The sequence below is a fragment of the Cyrtonyx montezumae genome, unplaced genomic scaffold, assembly GCF_038088225.1.
Source record: "Cyrtonyx montezumae isolate F1298 unplaced genomic scaffold, pur_monq_1.0 scaffold_3, whole genome shotgun sequence".
NCBI lineage: Eukaryota > Metazoa > Chordata > Aves > Galliformes > Odontophoridae > Cyrtonyx > Cyrtonyx montezumae.
In genome coordinates this window covers 57,145,522-57,159,552 of record NW_027072034.1, presented here as the reverse complement: position 1 = coordinate 57,159,552, position 14,031 = coordinate 57,145,522, and the positions used below count along the sequence as shown (strand labels likewise).

General features: G+C 41.5%; 1 protein-coding gene across 1 annotated transcript in view; it reads left to right on the top strand.

The window, feature by feature from the left end:
- Positions 1–7,322, top strand: part of IGSF5 (immunoglobulin superfamily member 5) — a 32,700-nt gene extending 25,378 nt beyond the window's left edge. The window contains exon 9 of the mRNA XM_065741679.1: positions 7,012–7,322. Coding sequence (XP_065597751.1) covers positions 7,012–7,080 — 69 coding nt within the window. The 3' untranslated portion in view covers positions 7,081–7,322. The remainder of the gene's footprint in view (positions 1–7,011) is intronic.
- The last annotated feature ends 6,709 nt before the right edge of the window (positions 7,323–14,031 follow it).

Genomic DNA, 14,031 nt, shown 5'->3' with positions numbered 1-14,031 from the left:
CAGCTATTGATGGAAAGATTTGTGGAGACTGAAAACCTAAAGCCTTGTCTCTCCCTCTTTATGAGATGAAAAAATACAAGATTTCTGTGGCACCTTATGGGATCAAGATTAACCCTAGCAAAGAAGTCAGAAAATAAGGCGGAATGGGAAAATTATGAATGGAGAGTTTTAAAATTAGAAAGAAGCTCGTGGATGTGGGGGAAAGATGGAAAGCAGAGCAGTCAAAGCGAATGAAGCTTTTTCAACCTAGTATTTTGAATGGGCACAGGTGAATGTACCTGCTGCATGGCACATTTCTCTCACTGCCAGGAGAAAACAAGAAGGAAACTTTCAGCTTGTATAAGCTTCACCTGCATGGGCATTAGCAAGTTTTCCTGGGTATATGAGGGTATCAACTTCAAATTTGGTATCTTCTATTCCATATGTAAAAAGGTACTATTTTAAATGATTGAGAGATTAAGGGAGAATTTGTATCAAGGATTCCTCAGAAGCCCATGCCCATTGACCCAAGCTGGCACAAAGCCTGAAATATGCTGGGTGTCACAGTAAAAGGTGGCAAAAAAATCACTTAGATCAGCTATTCTCTGTTCAAACTCACTGAATCAGAAACTAAAGCAAAATGTTCACGGAAGATAAATGTTGTCCAGTAATTGCACTGATAAATTTGCAACATGAACAAAAGTTCTGGCAAGTCATCCTAGGGAAAAGTAATATCTCGGTGAAGAAGGAGGGAAGAAAAAAAAAGAAGAGCAAGACATTTAAAAAATGATGAATATTGAACTAAATTATTGAGCTGAAGAAAAAATTACCAGCTACTGGAAAAGGAGGCCAGGAGTATCAGTCAAGAGGTGCTGGAAGGTCTCCATTCTGATTACATTAGCTAAGAAAAGGTCAAACGAAGAGTAGAATTACAGGCTTCTGTTTAATTGCATATTTTGTTACTGTCAGCAATGGCAGGGGAGCAGTCCTTGCCCCCAGTCCCAAGAGGGCTGATCTGCAGACCAAGTGCCTAGAGAGCTGTTTCACGTGCCCTGACTCATTATGCAGAGCACCTTCTGAAACCCAAGTTCAGCGAGGGAGATCCCTTAACCTGGCTCTGGCAGATTTTGCAGTAATGTCATGGCCAGTTGTGCTTCAGTGAGGGCCATAGGGACATTTCTGTGGAACTGCATTTTTGCAAATCCTACTGCTAGAAAAGGAGATCTAAGGACTCAGCATCTTGCAGGAGTGGAGGATCTCCTATACAAGCCTCATAATGGGTCCATTTAATATGGCATAAATATCTCTATGATAAATCAGAAGACCATTTTGTAAAAAGGAGTGCTCATTTACAGTAAGACAGATTCATCCCTGGTGTAATTCAGCTAACTTCAGCAGAGCTATGCAAGGCTTGGATTTGCCACCACAGCCACACTCTTCCCATCCAGTCCAGAGTGAGCCACCACTCTGTTAATGGAGATAGATCTATTTTTCTCAACTATTCCAAATGATACTCTATAAACTAGAAATATTATTTGGTTGTGGTTGTGGTTTTATACCGGAGAGGAAATGAGTGATGGATTGGAGCTACATTTATTGCGCTGTATATAACTGCTCTGACTCTGTGGTTGTTTCAGAAGAAAAATTAAGCTATCAAAATCAAATTAAAAGGCCAATAAAATAGAAATATAAATGAATGACAGCAAATAATTTTTCCCTTACTGATGAGATGTACTATAGAGTATGTCATGTTATGATACTCATTGGTCAGCATGTCTTCATTAAGAGACTAATAAATATTGATGATACAGATGCAGAAAGGCAGGTGCAGCTTATTGACTGTCGTATATTTTTTCAAAGAGTCTGTGAAAGAAAGAGAGGAGTGAAGTTATGTGTGTGGAATTAACTCAGAAAGAAATAAGAAGGAATTGCCAGTTTGTGTGTCTAATGATGGACAGAGAAATGTGCTGAGTGTACTAAAAGTTGACAAGATGGAACTGCTTTGCTATTTGAAGCAATGCTTTATCTGAAATATTGTGAGGGTATCCATAGTTTTTTGGGTGGGTGTTTTCCTGTAAATGAAGTGAGTTCAGAAAGAGAATTAAAAACTGAGTGAAGGGGGAGAAATAACCTCAAGAAACAGAAAACTGTGCCTCCATGTTTTTTTGTTCTAACAGTTAGAATGTGTGGTGCATGCAGACACATTTGGAAGTACTCCTACTACACTAATTTCAGCAATTTGTTCTAATGCAGTTTGACTTGGATTTTTTTGGCTAGCTAATAGCATGCCAAGCCTTCAGCTTGTCACACATTTCTATACAGTGTCAGTGTCAGAGGAGCTGCCATCTGTCAAATCAATGTAGAGATCAGAGCCTCTGTTTCATAACGCCAGATGTGTGTTCATCATTCATATCACTGATGTCATATGGGTTGCAGAAATGACTACAACATGCTTGCAATAGCAGAAGTCCTTCCTTTATTGAATGAGGATCACTATCCAAAACACCACACAAAGATTCAACCCTGAAATCAGCTGGTACACAAACTGATTTTGGCTTCTGATTCATCTAGGCTCTTTTTGTGCGGTTGAAGAGCTGAAAGAGATGGAAAGATCTGGGCATCTGTTTCCTCCGCAAAACCAACAAACTATGCAACACTTTTCCCACTACAATACTTCCTTTATAGTAATCCCTGTAAAAAGGCATCCAAGGCAGAGAGGCAGTCAGAATACAGGTTTTGAAACGTGTGACTGTCAAACATCCATGGTTAGCTAGACACCCAGCTGAGAGTACAGTCTCCAAATTATGTAAAGGAAATACTGATGACATTGTGTCGTCACTGAGAGGTGGGACCATCTTAGGAACTTGCTCCTGTAACATCGGGCTGTGCAGCAAACCACTAGAACTATCTTTTTTTTCCTTCAACATGTAGGCTGTAATGAATAATGAAACTTTTTTTTTCAGGCTAGGGCTGGCAGGACGGTTAGAGCATTGGATTGGTCTGAAGAAGAAATAACTTCAAAATTGGAATCAAGCAGAGATGCTAGCAACTGTACCATATCATAATTTAAATATGAAATGGCTATTGTGATACTAATTATCTGCATTTTTTATTTGTAATGTGTTGTACTTGAGACCTTCCATAGCATTAGAAAATGAAGATCAGGTCAGGGAACCAGCAGCCTCAGCGTCAGTGAAGTTACATTCAGCTTACTGCAACTTCCATGATGCAATGCTACTTCAGAGAAATCTTGGCAGAAAATGGGCCAGTACACAGCATGAATTTATTGAAATTCATGAAATTATACTTTAATTGATAGCAGAGCACAGTGAGAATGAAATATAAGTAACCCAGGGAATTTGCTGTAAAGCAAACAACTATGAAAGATGCAGCAGGGCAAAGGGGATCCTGGTTCATCATGGGCACAGTCCCCACTCTAGAAATAAACTTGCTGCTTGGTTCCTGCTTTGTTAGTGAGAAGAAATAGCATAATGAGGCAGGGACTGTGTGACTCATTCCTGCAGGTGAGATTTTTAAGGCAAAAGAGGCATGCAGGGGTTACGTTTCCTCAGTGCTATCAGATAGGGAAGAATAGTGCAGTTTAGCTCCAGCTGGTGTAAGTCATGGTTCCTGTTCAAAAGCAAATACAAACCAAGAGCTTTTGTAGTATGGCCATGAACACTGCTTCTTTTGACAGCATTACCTAATGAGCTTTCTGATTAATCACAGAAACATTATGGTTGAAAAAAAAAAACACCAAGATCACATCAACTGTCAGCCCATTACCACCATGTTTTTATTTTTACCAAATAACTGTTCTGCCACAAATTGAACAAATCTCATCACATATTAATCTCCTGGATAGCACAGACTAGAAGAGCACACTTCTTATGTGCTCTGGAAATGAATGAGCAATGTCTCTGTTGAACACCACCAAGGTCTTTGGGCTATCACTGATCTACAGGAAATTAATAGTGGTAGAGACATTTGGAAAAAAGTCAAAGAGGCAGTCCTGTTACTTCATAGAATAATAGATCATAAAATGGGTTGGGTTGGAAGAGACATCCAGGATCATCGAGTTCCAATTCCCCTGCTGCAGGCAGGATTGCCAATCACTAGATTAAATACTGGATTGAGCTGCTCAGGGCCCCATCCAACCTGGGCTTAAACACCTCCAGGGATGGAGCATCACTCTCAGTGAAAAACTTCCCCTGCCATCTAATCTAAATCTTCCCTCTTTTATTTTAAAACCACCCCCCCTTTTCCTATCAGTATATACCCAAGTATAAAGTTGATTTCCCTCCTGTTTATAATCTTCCTTTAAATATTGGAAGGCTGCAATGAGGTCTCCCCATTGTCCTCTCTTTTCCAGGCTAAACAAGCCCAATACCATCATCCTATCTTCACAGAAGAGGTGTTTTAACCTTTGCAACATCTTTGTGCCCTCCTCTGGACTCTCTCCAAAAGCTCCGCATCTTTTCTGTGTCGGGGGCCCAGGGCCTGGATGCAGTACTTCATATGGGGCCTCACAAGGACAGTGTAGAGGGAGACAGTCACCTCCCTCACACAACTGGCCACCCCTCTTGTGATGCAGCCCAGGATACCATTGTCCTTTCGGGCTGCAAGCACACACTGCTGGCACATGTTAAGTTTTTCATCTACTATGACCCCTAAGTCCTCCTCATAAGGGCTATTCACAAGGATTTCCTCTCCCAGTCTGTATACATATCTGTGATTACCTCAACTCAAGCGAAAAACCTTTCACTTTGGTTTTTTGAACTTAATTATGTTCACATGAGTACACCTTTCAAGTTTATCAAGGTCCTGCTGGGTGAAATCCCTTCCTTCCGCTATATCAACTGCATCACTCAGCTTGGTGTCATCAGCAAACTTGCTAAGGGTGTACTCAATCCCATCATCTATATCATTTATAAAGATGTTAAAGAGTAGTTATCCCAAGACAGACTCCTGGGAAGCACCTCTCTTCACCTGCCTCCACTTGGGCATACAGCCATTGACCACAACCCTGTGGCTGAGACCAAATAGTCCACCCTTCAAATCCATATCTATCCAATTCAGAGATAAGGATGCAGTGAGTGATCATGTCCAAGGCCTTGCAGAGGTCCAGGTAGATGATATCAGTTGCTTTCCCTTTGTCCACCAATACCATCACTCCATCATAGATGGCCACCAGATTGGTCAGGCATAACCTTCCCTTGGTGAAGTCATGCTGGCTGTCTTGCATCACCTGATCATCTTTCATGTGCCTTAACTTGTCTTCCAGTGAATCTATTACATGATCTTCCAAGGCACAGAGGTGAGGCTCACTGACCTGTAGTTCCTCAGGTTCTCCTTCCTCCCTTTCTTATAAATGGCAGTGATGTTTCCCTTTTTCCCCTCACTGAAGACTTCTCCCAGCAGCCACAGCTTTTCAGATATGATGGAGAGCAGCTCAACAACCACATCAGGTAGTTCCTTCAGGACCCTGGAATACATGTCATCTGGCCCCATAGACTTGTACACATTCAGTCTCGTGAGTCAGCCTCAGACATGCTCTGCCCTTACAGTGGTGGGCAGTTTGCTCCCCCAGCTCCCACCAAGAGGTTCAGGGGTGTGAGAAATATGAGAATGCTGGCAGACAGTTCCCAGAGCACCACTCCTCTCTTATGAAATAAACAGCAAAGGAGGGTACATTTGTGAAATAGCGGTATGCTCTAGCAACAGAAAACGAAGAGGGGAAGGGGGTGAACAGTGCTGTGTTTCAAACAGAAGGCAGCTGTCCTATGAAATGTTTCTAGGGTAGTTATATTTATCCCATGGTTTTTCTTGAGGTAGTTGGTCTCATTAAATACCAGAAAAATGTTGTCCACATGTGCTATCTAACATTTTCCTCCATGGCTTGTTTAATAATATATAGGTACCAAATACATTATTCAAGACACTTAATACTGGAAGAATACCAGAGCAATACAAGCTGTGCATGATTAATGTTTGAAAAAATACAGGAAATTTGGTCAGTAGCTGGGAACAAACTTGGGGTTCATAAAAATTTCCATTGGGAAGAATAGTGGAATTTCCATTAATGCCTGCACTCTAGCTGGGGAAGTTGCAAAGAACAGTAGCCAGCAGACTGCATCTTCTTGGAGGAAAATCAAACTAACATCAGAGCTAGGCCCAGCAAATCATTTGATTGTATTGCTTCTTTTTGGGAAGCTATCTACAGATAAAGGTTTACAACTTTGTAAATCATTTTCATTCCTTAGAGGTACTTTGTAATTGCCTGTGTGAGGTTTCACTACCAGATTTAAATATTCATAGCATATGTTTCTTGCATGTATTTGAGAATATATAGATATTTTTTCCTCTGCAATGATGCTTCGTAAAAAAAAACAAGGAATTAGGACTGGAAATCCACAGCACTGGTTTCAAATGATGACAAGGTTTTCTGAACTGACAAGCATTTGCCTTGCACAGATCCCACAGGGGTCAGCTTGGAAACGTGCTGCTGTCAGTAGGACTGGAACTGTGCCAGTTGTGGGAACTTAAAAAAAAAGCCAGCCTGGAATAAACATGAAGATGTTGAGAAGGGCCTTTTTGATACATGAAATGCTAGCATGCTTCTTGTTGCGATTTCCCAACATACTTGGAAAACAGTGTCAGAAGTTAAGTATTTATTACAGCTTATGGGATACTTCCTTTAAGAAAACTGTAGGGGAAATGCTCAACACCATCTTTTCCTTGAATGAATACAGACAGCAGAGTACACAGTGAAAATAGCATAAGACTAATTCATGAATTCCCAATAATGCCAATGGTGCGTTGTGTATCAGGCTTATATAAGTTTTTTCTTTCTGTTGTGCTGCTATTCCTTCTTTTCTTTGTATTTAGATTTTGAGTGGGTTGCTGATGATGGGTTTAATTTTGGCACAATGCTTTGCATTGAGGGCTGGCAGGTAACTTCCTAAGGACCCTTGAGAGACTGCTTTTCTAGGATTTCTTTTAGTTCTCTAACTGCTTTTTATTCTGCCCTAGGGACGACCTCAAAGACGTGCTGATTATCCGATCAACCCAAAGAAAATTAGGAACGTGACACATGTTTAGGATTGACTTCTGAAGATTCTTACATGAGTTGCATTTTACATGTTTGAATGGCTTCCTGCAACAGGGAAAGGTCACCACCAGTTTTCTCAATTTAAGCTATAAGTTATTATTTTTGTTTATTTCTCTTGTAAGGAAATAAAATTGCAACCTTTACAATGTAGCATATGACAGCTCAGCAAAATAATGGACACAAATGACAACCTTAAATTCAGAGACAATGAATAGGGTGGGAATCTACAAGAACAAGAGGAACTGTTTAATAGTAATACTGGTTAATGCAATATCTACTGTGGTTTTTAAAAAATGCTTATAGCTGATTATCTCAAGCACATAGATCAACAGTATTTTTCAGTTTATGTTCTGGAACAAAATCAAGGGAAGTTTTAATGGAAAGGCAAAAATTTTTAGCTGAATAATGTGGGTTTGAAACTGCTGATTTTTAAGAGCCATTGCTTCAGTTCTTAATGTCTCTGTTCTACTTGGGGCTGAGAATGGCAGCTAAGTGTTGTGGATCACAGCGAAGGGTGGCTGATGGTGTTCACCCTGTTGTTCCATCACAGATAGAGTTGATAATGACCAGGAGACACACATTTTAGCTGAGCAATCCAGCCAATAGAACAGGTCCTGCAGAAGGGCCATACATGTGCCTTCCCAATCTAAAACGTACAGTTTCTAGCTAAAGCGTTTTGTCTGAAACTCTGTTTTCCATAAAATAAACACTTAAACATTTTTCTTTTCATACAAAGGCAAACTTCACTTGCACTTGTCTCAAAGCACTTTAAAAAAAGCCCACTCAAAGCATATTGAATTATTCAGTGTTTTGCATGTTTATTTTCCGCATGAACCTATGCAGGTAATCTTTGAGTAAAGTCATTGCTGCACAAAAGTATTTTCAGTGTTAATCAGTGCAATGAAAATAAGAAATTTGAAACTTGATCTCAGGAAAAAAAAAAATATTGTTTTGTTTGTTTAGCATTTAGGATCTCATTAAATTGTGGCAGATTTTGCATTGCTAGTCACATTTCCAGTCAGTCTGTCAGAACAATTGCTGGGACTAATTCATCGTCTGCCATATGTAATTGTACACAAAGCTTGTTCAGATTCTGGCCGCCTCCACTCTTTCCATCTTGTCTGGTTAAGGAGGAGCTTTGTAATGCATAAAGAGAATCTTTGAATGGAATTGTAGCATAAACATGGTATGTAAATATAGTGTTATACAGAGAAAATATAAAGAATTTGTGAAAATACAAGTATTTGAGGAATGTCTGTCTTTTTTCGTTGAAATAACCATGCATGGGGAGAAAGACCTGCCTTATTCTGGTATGAGTACTGGTACTGCTGACATCTCCTACATGATAATGCAGCTCAATGCAAGCCAAAAAACAATAAAAATACACTTTATTACAGAAATATCCACTGCACAAGACAGATAGGCTAAGGGTAGCATCAGCCAGTGACTTCAGGGTAAAAGCCATGGCTTTCTGAGCACATGCATGGTTATCAAGCCTACTCACATAAGAGTAACCTTGCGGTACAAAGATGAAAACTGACTGAAAGCATTTGTTTCCTTCCAGAAAATGGGTATTTATCAGAATGTGTTTTGAAAATGAATCAAACTGTACTGTGTTGTATAACTCAGAGCCCTTGCTCTCAAGCTTAGCATTGTTATTATTTGGTATCACTGTCCCTGAACCAAAGAAAAACTTTTCTCCATTTAATCTATATCCTTCTACATTAATTAATACAATTAAAAAAAATTTGTTTTTGCTGAGGACAAGGGCAGGAGCCAAAAGAGGAAATCCTGTGTCAGGAATACGGTGCCCTCCAAGCTGGGGAAACCTCATGGAGACATTCACATGGTGCTACCAAATGCTTGAGGATCCTCAGAGGAGACCAGCAGTGCTACCCACATTGATTTTTAGGCTGTAGTTGGGCCAAATTTCCTGCGCTGACTTGCATGACTGTATAACTAGAGTGAACAAAGGGCTTTTTTCACAAAAATGTACCACATCCATGGAAACATGCCTGGTAACCAGAGTCTGGAGCAATTTTCCTTCCTGCCAGCTACAAGAATGCATCCCGTGTGGCTGTGGCTTTTTCTTTACAGAATTTCTATGAGGCTAAAATTCTTATAGTGTCCCTGAAATTTATAGTTGGGTGCATTTGTAAGCTTACAGATTTGTTTTCTTCAGGCATGTTATACAGCCTGTATATCATCTCCAGTACTAGCTGTTGGTTATGTTTGCAAATAGAGCTCTGCAAAGAACAATGCATAAAATACAGAGACAATTTTTAGCACTCAGGGAAAATAAAATATGCAGGTACTTTCAGAAGACAGAGTAGGCTAAAAATATTGAAGTTCAGGCACTTTATGGAGACACCAATCTTCCGTACACTTGCATGTTGATTTATAATTATGACTTGGGGGACATTTTAGTAATCTACAAGTATCTAGGGTTTTTTTATTGCTTACAGACTGTGCAGTTTGATTATATACAACCCTTCCATGTTCCCTTACAGAGTGCTCTGACTGTAATTCCATACATGTGTATGTGGGAAAAAAGACATTGGAGATATCCAGTACTTCATCCTGCAATAAGGTTTCCTAAAGTTGTCCCTCCAGTTTTATATTTCAGAGAGAATTCAGGCTACCTGAAGAGAAGGCCACTTAAAAATAACACTGACTCCATGTGAAGCTTTCTTTTTCTAGAAAAAAAACAACCAAACACCTTATGTGGGCTGAGCAGACTCAACAGATATACTCTTAGCAAAGGGTATTCACAATGTTGACTAAACGGTGTCTTACTGATCGGACTGAATACAATCACTATTTTTGATATTTGCTTGGTAGTATATGTAATATGTACTGTTGCTAACCTACAGTAGACCACTCTCAATATAGTATGAGGGCATTCCCAATGGAAAAGGAGGGTACTCCGTGCTTACTAGTCAACCAACCTCACAATGTCTTTCTTCAAAGGTATCCTCCACGAGGCAGGAATAACATAGCTTCCTGCAGGATTCCTCAGCAGAAGCTCCTCTGAAATCAGAGTATACTCCCCTGGAAGCGTTGCAGTTGTCTTATTTCCCTGCCCATCCAAAGTAGGGCCCACTCCCTAACTCCTCCTCACAGAATTTCTCAAAACCTCACATCTGTATTCTCCAAAATACAATACAATTAATCCAGTGGCCTTATAGTAGCTACACAGATAAAATTAAGTAATCTGAACAGTCCCATGGTCAACCTGTAATTGGAAGAGAATCCCAGTTGCCAATATGGGAACACTTCTCACAAAAACCTTTGCTTCTTAGTATTCTTTTCTGGATCAGATTCCAAAAGCCCCTGCTAAAGAAAAGGCTGAGACCAGGAATTCATAAAGCCCCTGATATGGAGGTGCATGTTCTCAGTATCACAGAACCACAGCATTGTAGGGGTTGGAAGGGACCTCCAGAGATCATGGAGTCCAGCCCCCTGCCACAGCAGCTCCCTAGCCCAGGTTGCACAGGTAGGCGTCCAGGCGGGTCTGGAACGTCTCCAGAGAAGGAGACTCCACCACCTCTCTGTGCAGCTGTGCCACTGCTCCGTCACTGCGCTGGGAAGAAGCTCCTACACACATTTGTACAGAACTTCTTATGCCTCAGTTTGTGGCCATTTCCCCTTGTCCTATCACCACACTACTGAGAAGAGTTCAGCCTTGTCCCTTGGCCTCTTGCTCCTTAGATGTGCATCCTTAGTAGATGTGACTGTCATGATTAATCTCTCCTCCTACTCACCACGATCCACTCTTGTTCCCTAGGCTATGAACTAGCTGTCTCTTTTCCCCTCATGTGATAAGTAGCTTTATTTAACATTTTAAACTTCCTTTGTCTCTCACTTTCTTCCCTTGTTACCATCCTTACTTTTTCTACTATGGAATATAATTTCTTTAAACAAAGGCTAATTGATACATATCCAATTAACATCTGAGCATTTGTTCTTAGCTTGTATTTAGCTTAGCAAATTGCTGCTTCTATTTCAGATCTAAGGAAGGGCTTACAAGTCAGAAAATTTGTCTAACATTTCCAGCAATGCCAGCTGATCCAATAAAATACACAACCTCTACCTGCACACTTTGACCTGCCCACGCACTCACATTGATGCTTGCCTACTTCAATCATCCCACCCACAGGGATGTCAGGAGGACACTATGCAAATTAAAGCTGACCTTTCTAAATTGCTGTTGGGAAAAAACAAAGATGTATCTAAGGGGATGATTTCCACCTTGACAGTAAAAGACAGCCAGTCGCTGATCTCTTAAAGTCACCAAGGTGATGGAAAAAGCTGCTTGCATAAAGGAGTCTGAGCTGGCTTCCCACATGCTCAGCCCCTCTAAACCCAAGGTATTGACATGTAACCACTTAGAGAAAGAACATGGTAACTTTGCTGAGAGGGCAGCGATGCACTGGCTCAGGCTGCCCAGGAAAGCTGTGGTGCCCCATCCCTGGAGGTGCTCAAGGCCAGGTTGGATGGGGCCCTGGGCAGCCTGAGCTGCTGGGGGCAGCCCTGCCCACTGTATGGGTTGGGCCTGAGTGGGCTCTGAGGTCCTTTCCAACCCAAACCATTCTATGAATACTAACCCAACATGGAAACAAAGCTTGTCAATAAAGAGAAAGTTAAAATATTATTGATGGAGGGAGAACCTAAGCCACACCCACACTATCATGTCTGCTTCAAACCTCACAATGATGGAAAATTAGCCACATTGTTGTAAATATGGAATGTAATAGGAATGTTGTGCACTGCAGCAGTCTGCAGCTCCAATCAGGGCTGTCCTACTGCCCTGGAGATTTCCCACAGCCCTCCCTCTTCCTGCCCTCTGTTCTTTGGGAGATATGGGTTGCTAACATGTGATCCTAGAAACCACTCTTCATTCACACTAGATCAGCACAGATATTCTTTTAAATGAAAGTGGATACTTGCAGGCACAGAGGCTATACAATAGAATATTCATTTTCAGTTCAGAGAGGCTTTCAGCATTAGCTCTCACAGCAGAACTCACGTCACACAGATTATATTTATATTGTTCATTTGCTACTGTGCTATGATTACTCTCCCAAATAAGAGATTACATTAAGTGCTTTTCTCAAATCATGTTCCAGCAAAATACTGTTTTTGTTTTGGGGAAAGAATGCCAAAATCCAGGGAAAACAATACAGAGATGTTTTAATTAGAGAAGCCAACCATATCTATTTTTGCTCTGCCTCCATCTCATTAGCTTCTCCTCATGAACAGCCCAGTGTCCGCTCTGACCTTGGGCCAGATCCTCTGTACTACTGATCTCCTCAGTTCCAGTGTCCTCTCAGCCGGGTATGATTGCTGGAGCCAGCAGTCTTCATGAGGTTAGCACAGCCACACAGAAAGGGTGGTGGGGCAGTGGTTCCTGCTTGAAATCATAGAATAGATTGGGTAGAAAGGGACCTCAAAGATTATCCAGTTCCAACCCCTTGCTGTGGGCAGGGCTGCCAACCACTGAATCAGCACTAGATCATGCTGCCTAAGGACATATCCAAATCAGCCTTATGGTTTTCCCTGAACAGAGAAGCTGGACAGTTACTCACTGTCTCACACAGGTCATAGACTGTCTGCCATGTGATCATGGAGACGGGATATTTTCTTCATTAATCCATGCTCACTGAGCAGCCTGTGCATGTCAGTACAGCCACTCACTCCTGCCACGCCATGGTGCTGCCTCTAAACGGATGGCTGAAGAAAATTGCTCCTGTCCAGAAACCTCTCTAGTGCAGCCTCTCCTGCTCAACAGACACAGAGAAGTCACCTCTGAGTGATCCATATGTAAATGCCACTGCAAATGATGATTTCCCTCCAGAGAAGTCTTCTTTCTCCACTTATTTGCAGGTTTTTCTTTTCTCCAGCTTTGCCCTCGGTTTGGTGCCGTCTCTCACAGTTATGTGTTTAACTGGGAGCCCCATGCCTCAGGGTGGGTGCCCATGTTCCTCAGCAGGCTGTGAAGCACACTGTGAGAGCTGCATGGCAGAACAGCAGAGACAGACACGGGAACAAGAGAGACAGACATCTGCATCCCCTTAGCTTCAACAGTCAAACTGCTGACAGATTTTGCCCTGCATTGCAGATGCTCTTCAATTACTGCAATTAACCCAATCAGGAATAATTGACAAAGACTTTCTAACACATATTGGGAAAATCATTCACCAGACTCAAGGAGGTTTCCTTTCTTCTCTTGATACACTGAGCAGCTTCATATCTAATCGGTTACAAAGCCTTGGTGTCCTTCATTTCAACACCTATAACAGGGCAGAGGTAGAAGCAATTAAAGTCAGCTGGGTGATTGTGAATCCAGTGATGATACTCTGCAATGGAAACGGTAAGAAGAGCCATGAGCAATGGTTATGGGCAGCACATGGACTGAAGTCACTCCGCTCCTAGTTGATAACTTTGCTGCTGGCTCAGATATGCTGCGCAGACACCTCCTGTCCTTTGCAACCTTTGAAGCTGCTTACTGGCCAAAGTGACAGCGGGCAGAGTGACACACATGCCCATGCCCTGTGTTTAGTCTGCCAGGGGAGCACAGCTCCCAGACAAGCTCATGGGTCATTGACTACACCAGCTCTAAATAGCCCATAATTGCAGCTATCTACATGCAAGTGTTAGGCTGTAGCTGTGCTGTTTTTCCTACCATGGATGCAAAGTGCAGAACAATCAGCTCGTCCAGCCTGAACTGATGTTATGCTGGAGGCTGCATAGGTAAGAGTTCAATGCACTGTTCATTCCTGTTGCCATGTTTTCTGCCTCTCCAGCAGTTATCAAATGAATATAATTGCTAACAGAGGGTTGCTGTTTTTTATCCTGTCAAGGAGCAAGAGGACTTCGTGAAGGCTTAGAGATCTTACAAAACAGTGAATTGGTATAATCAACAGTTTCAGTAATAAATC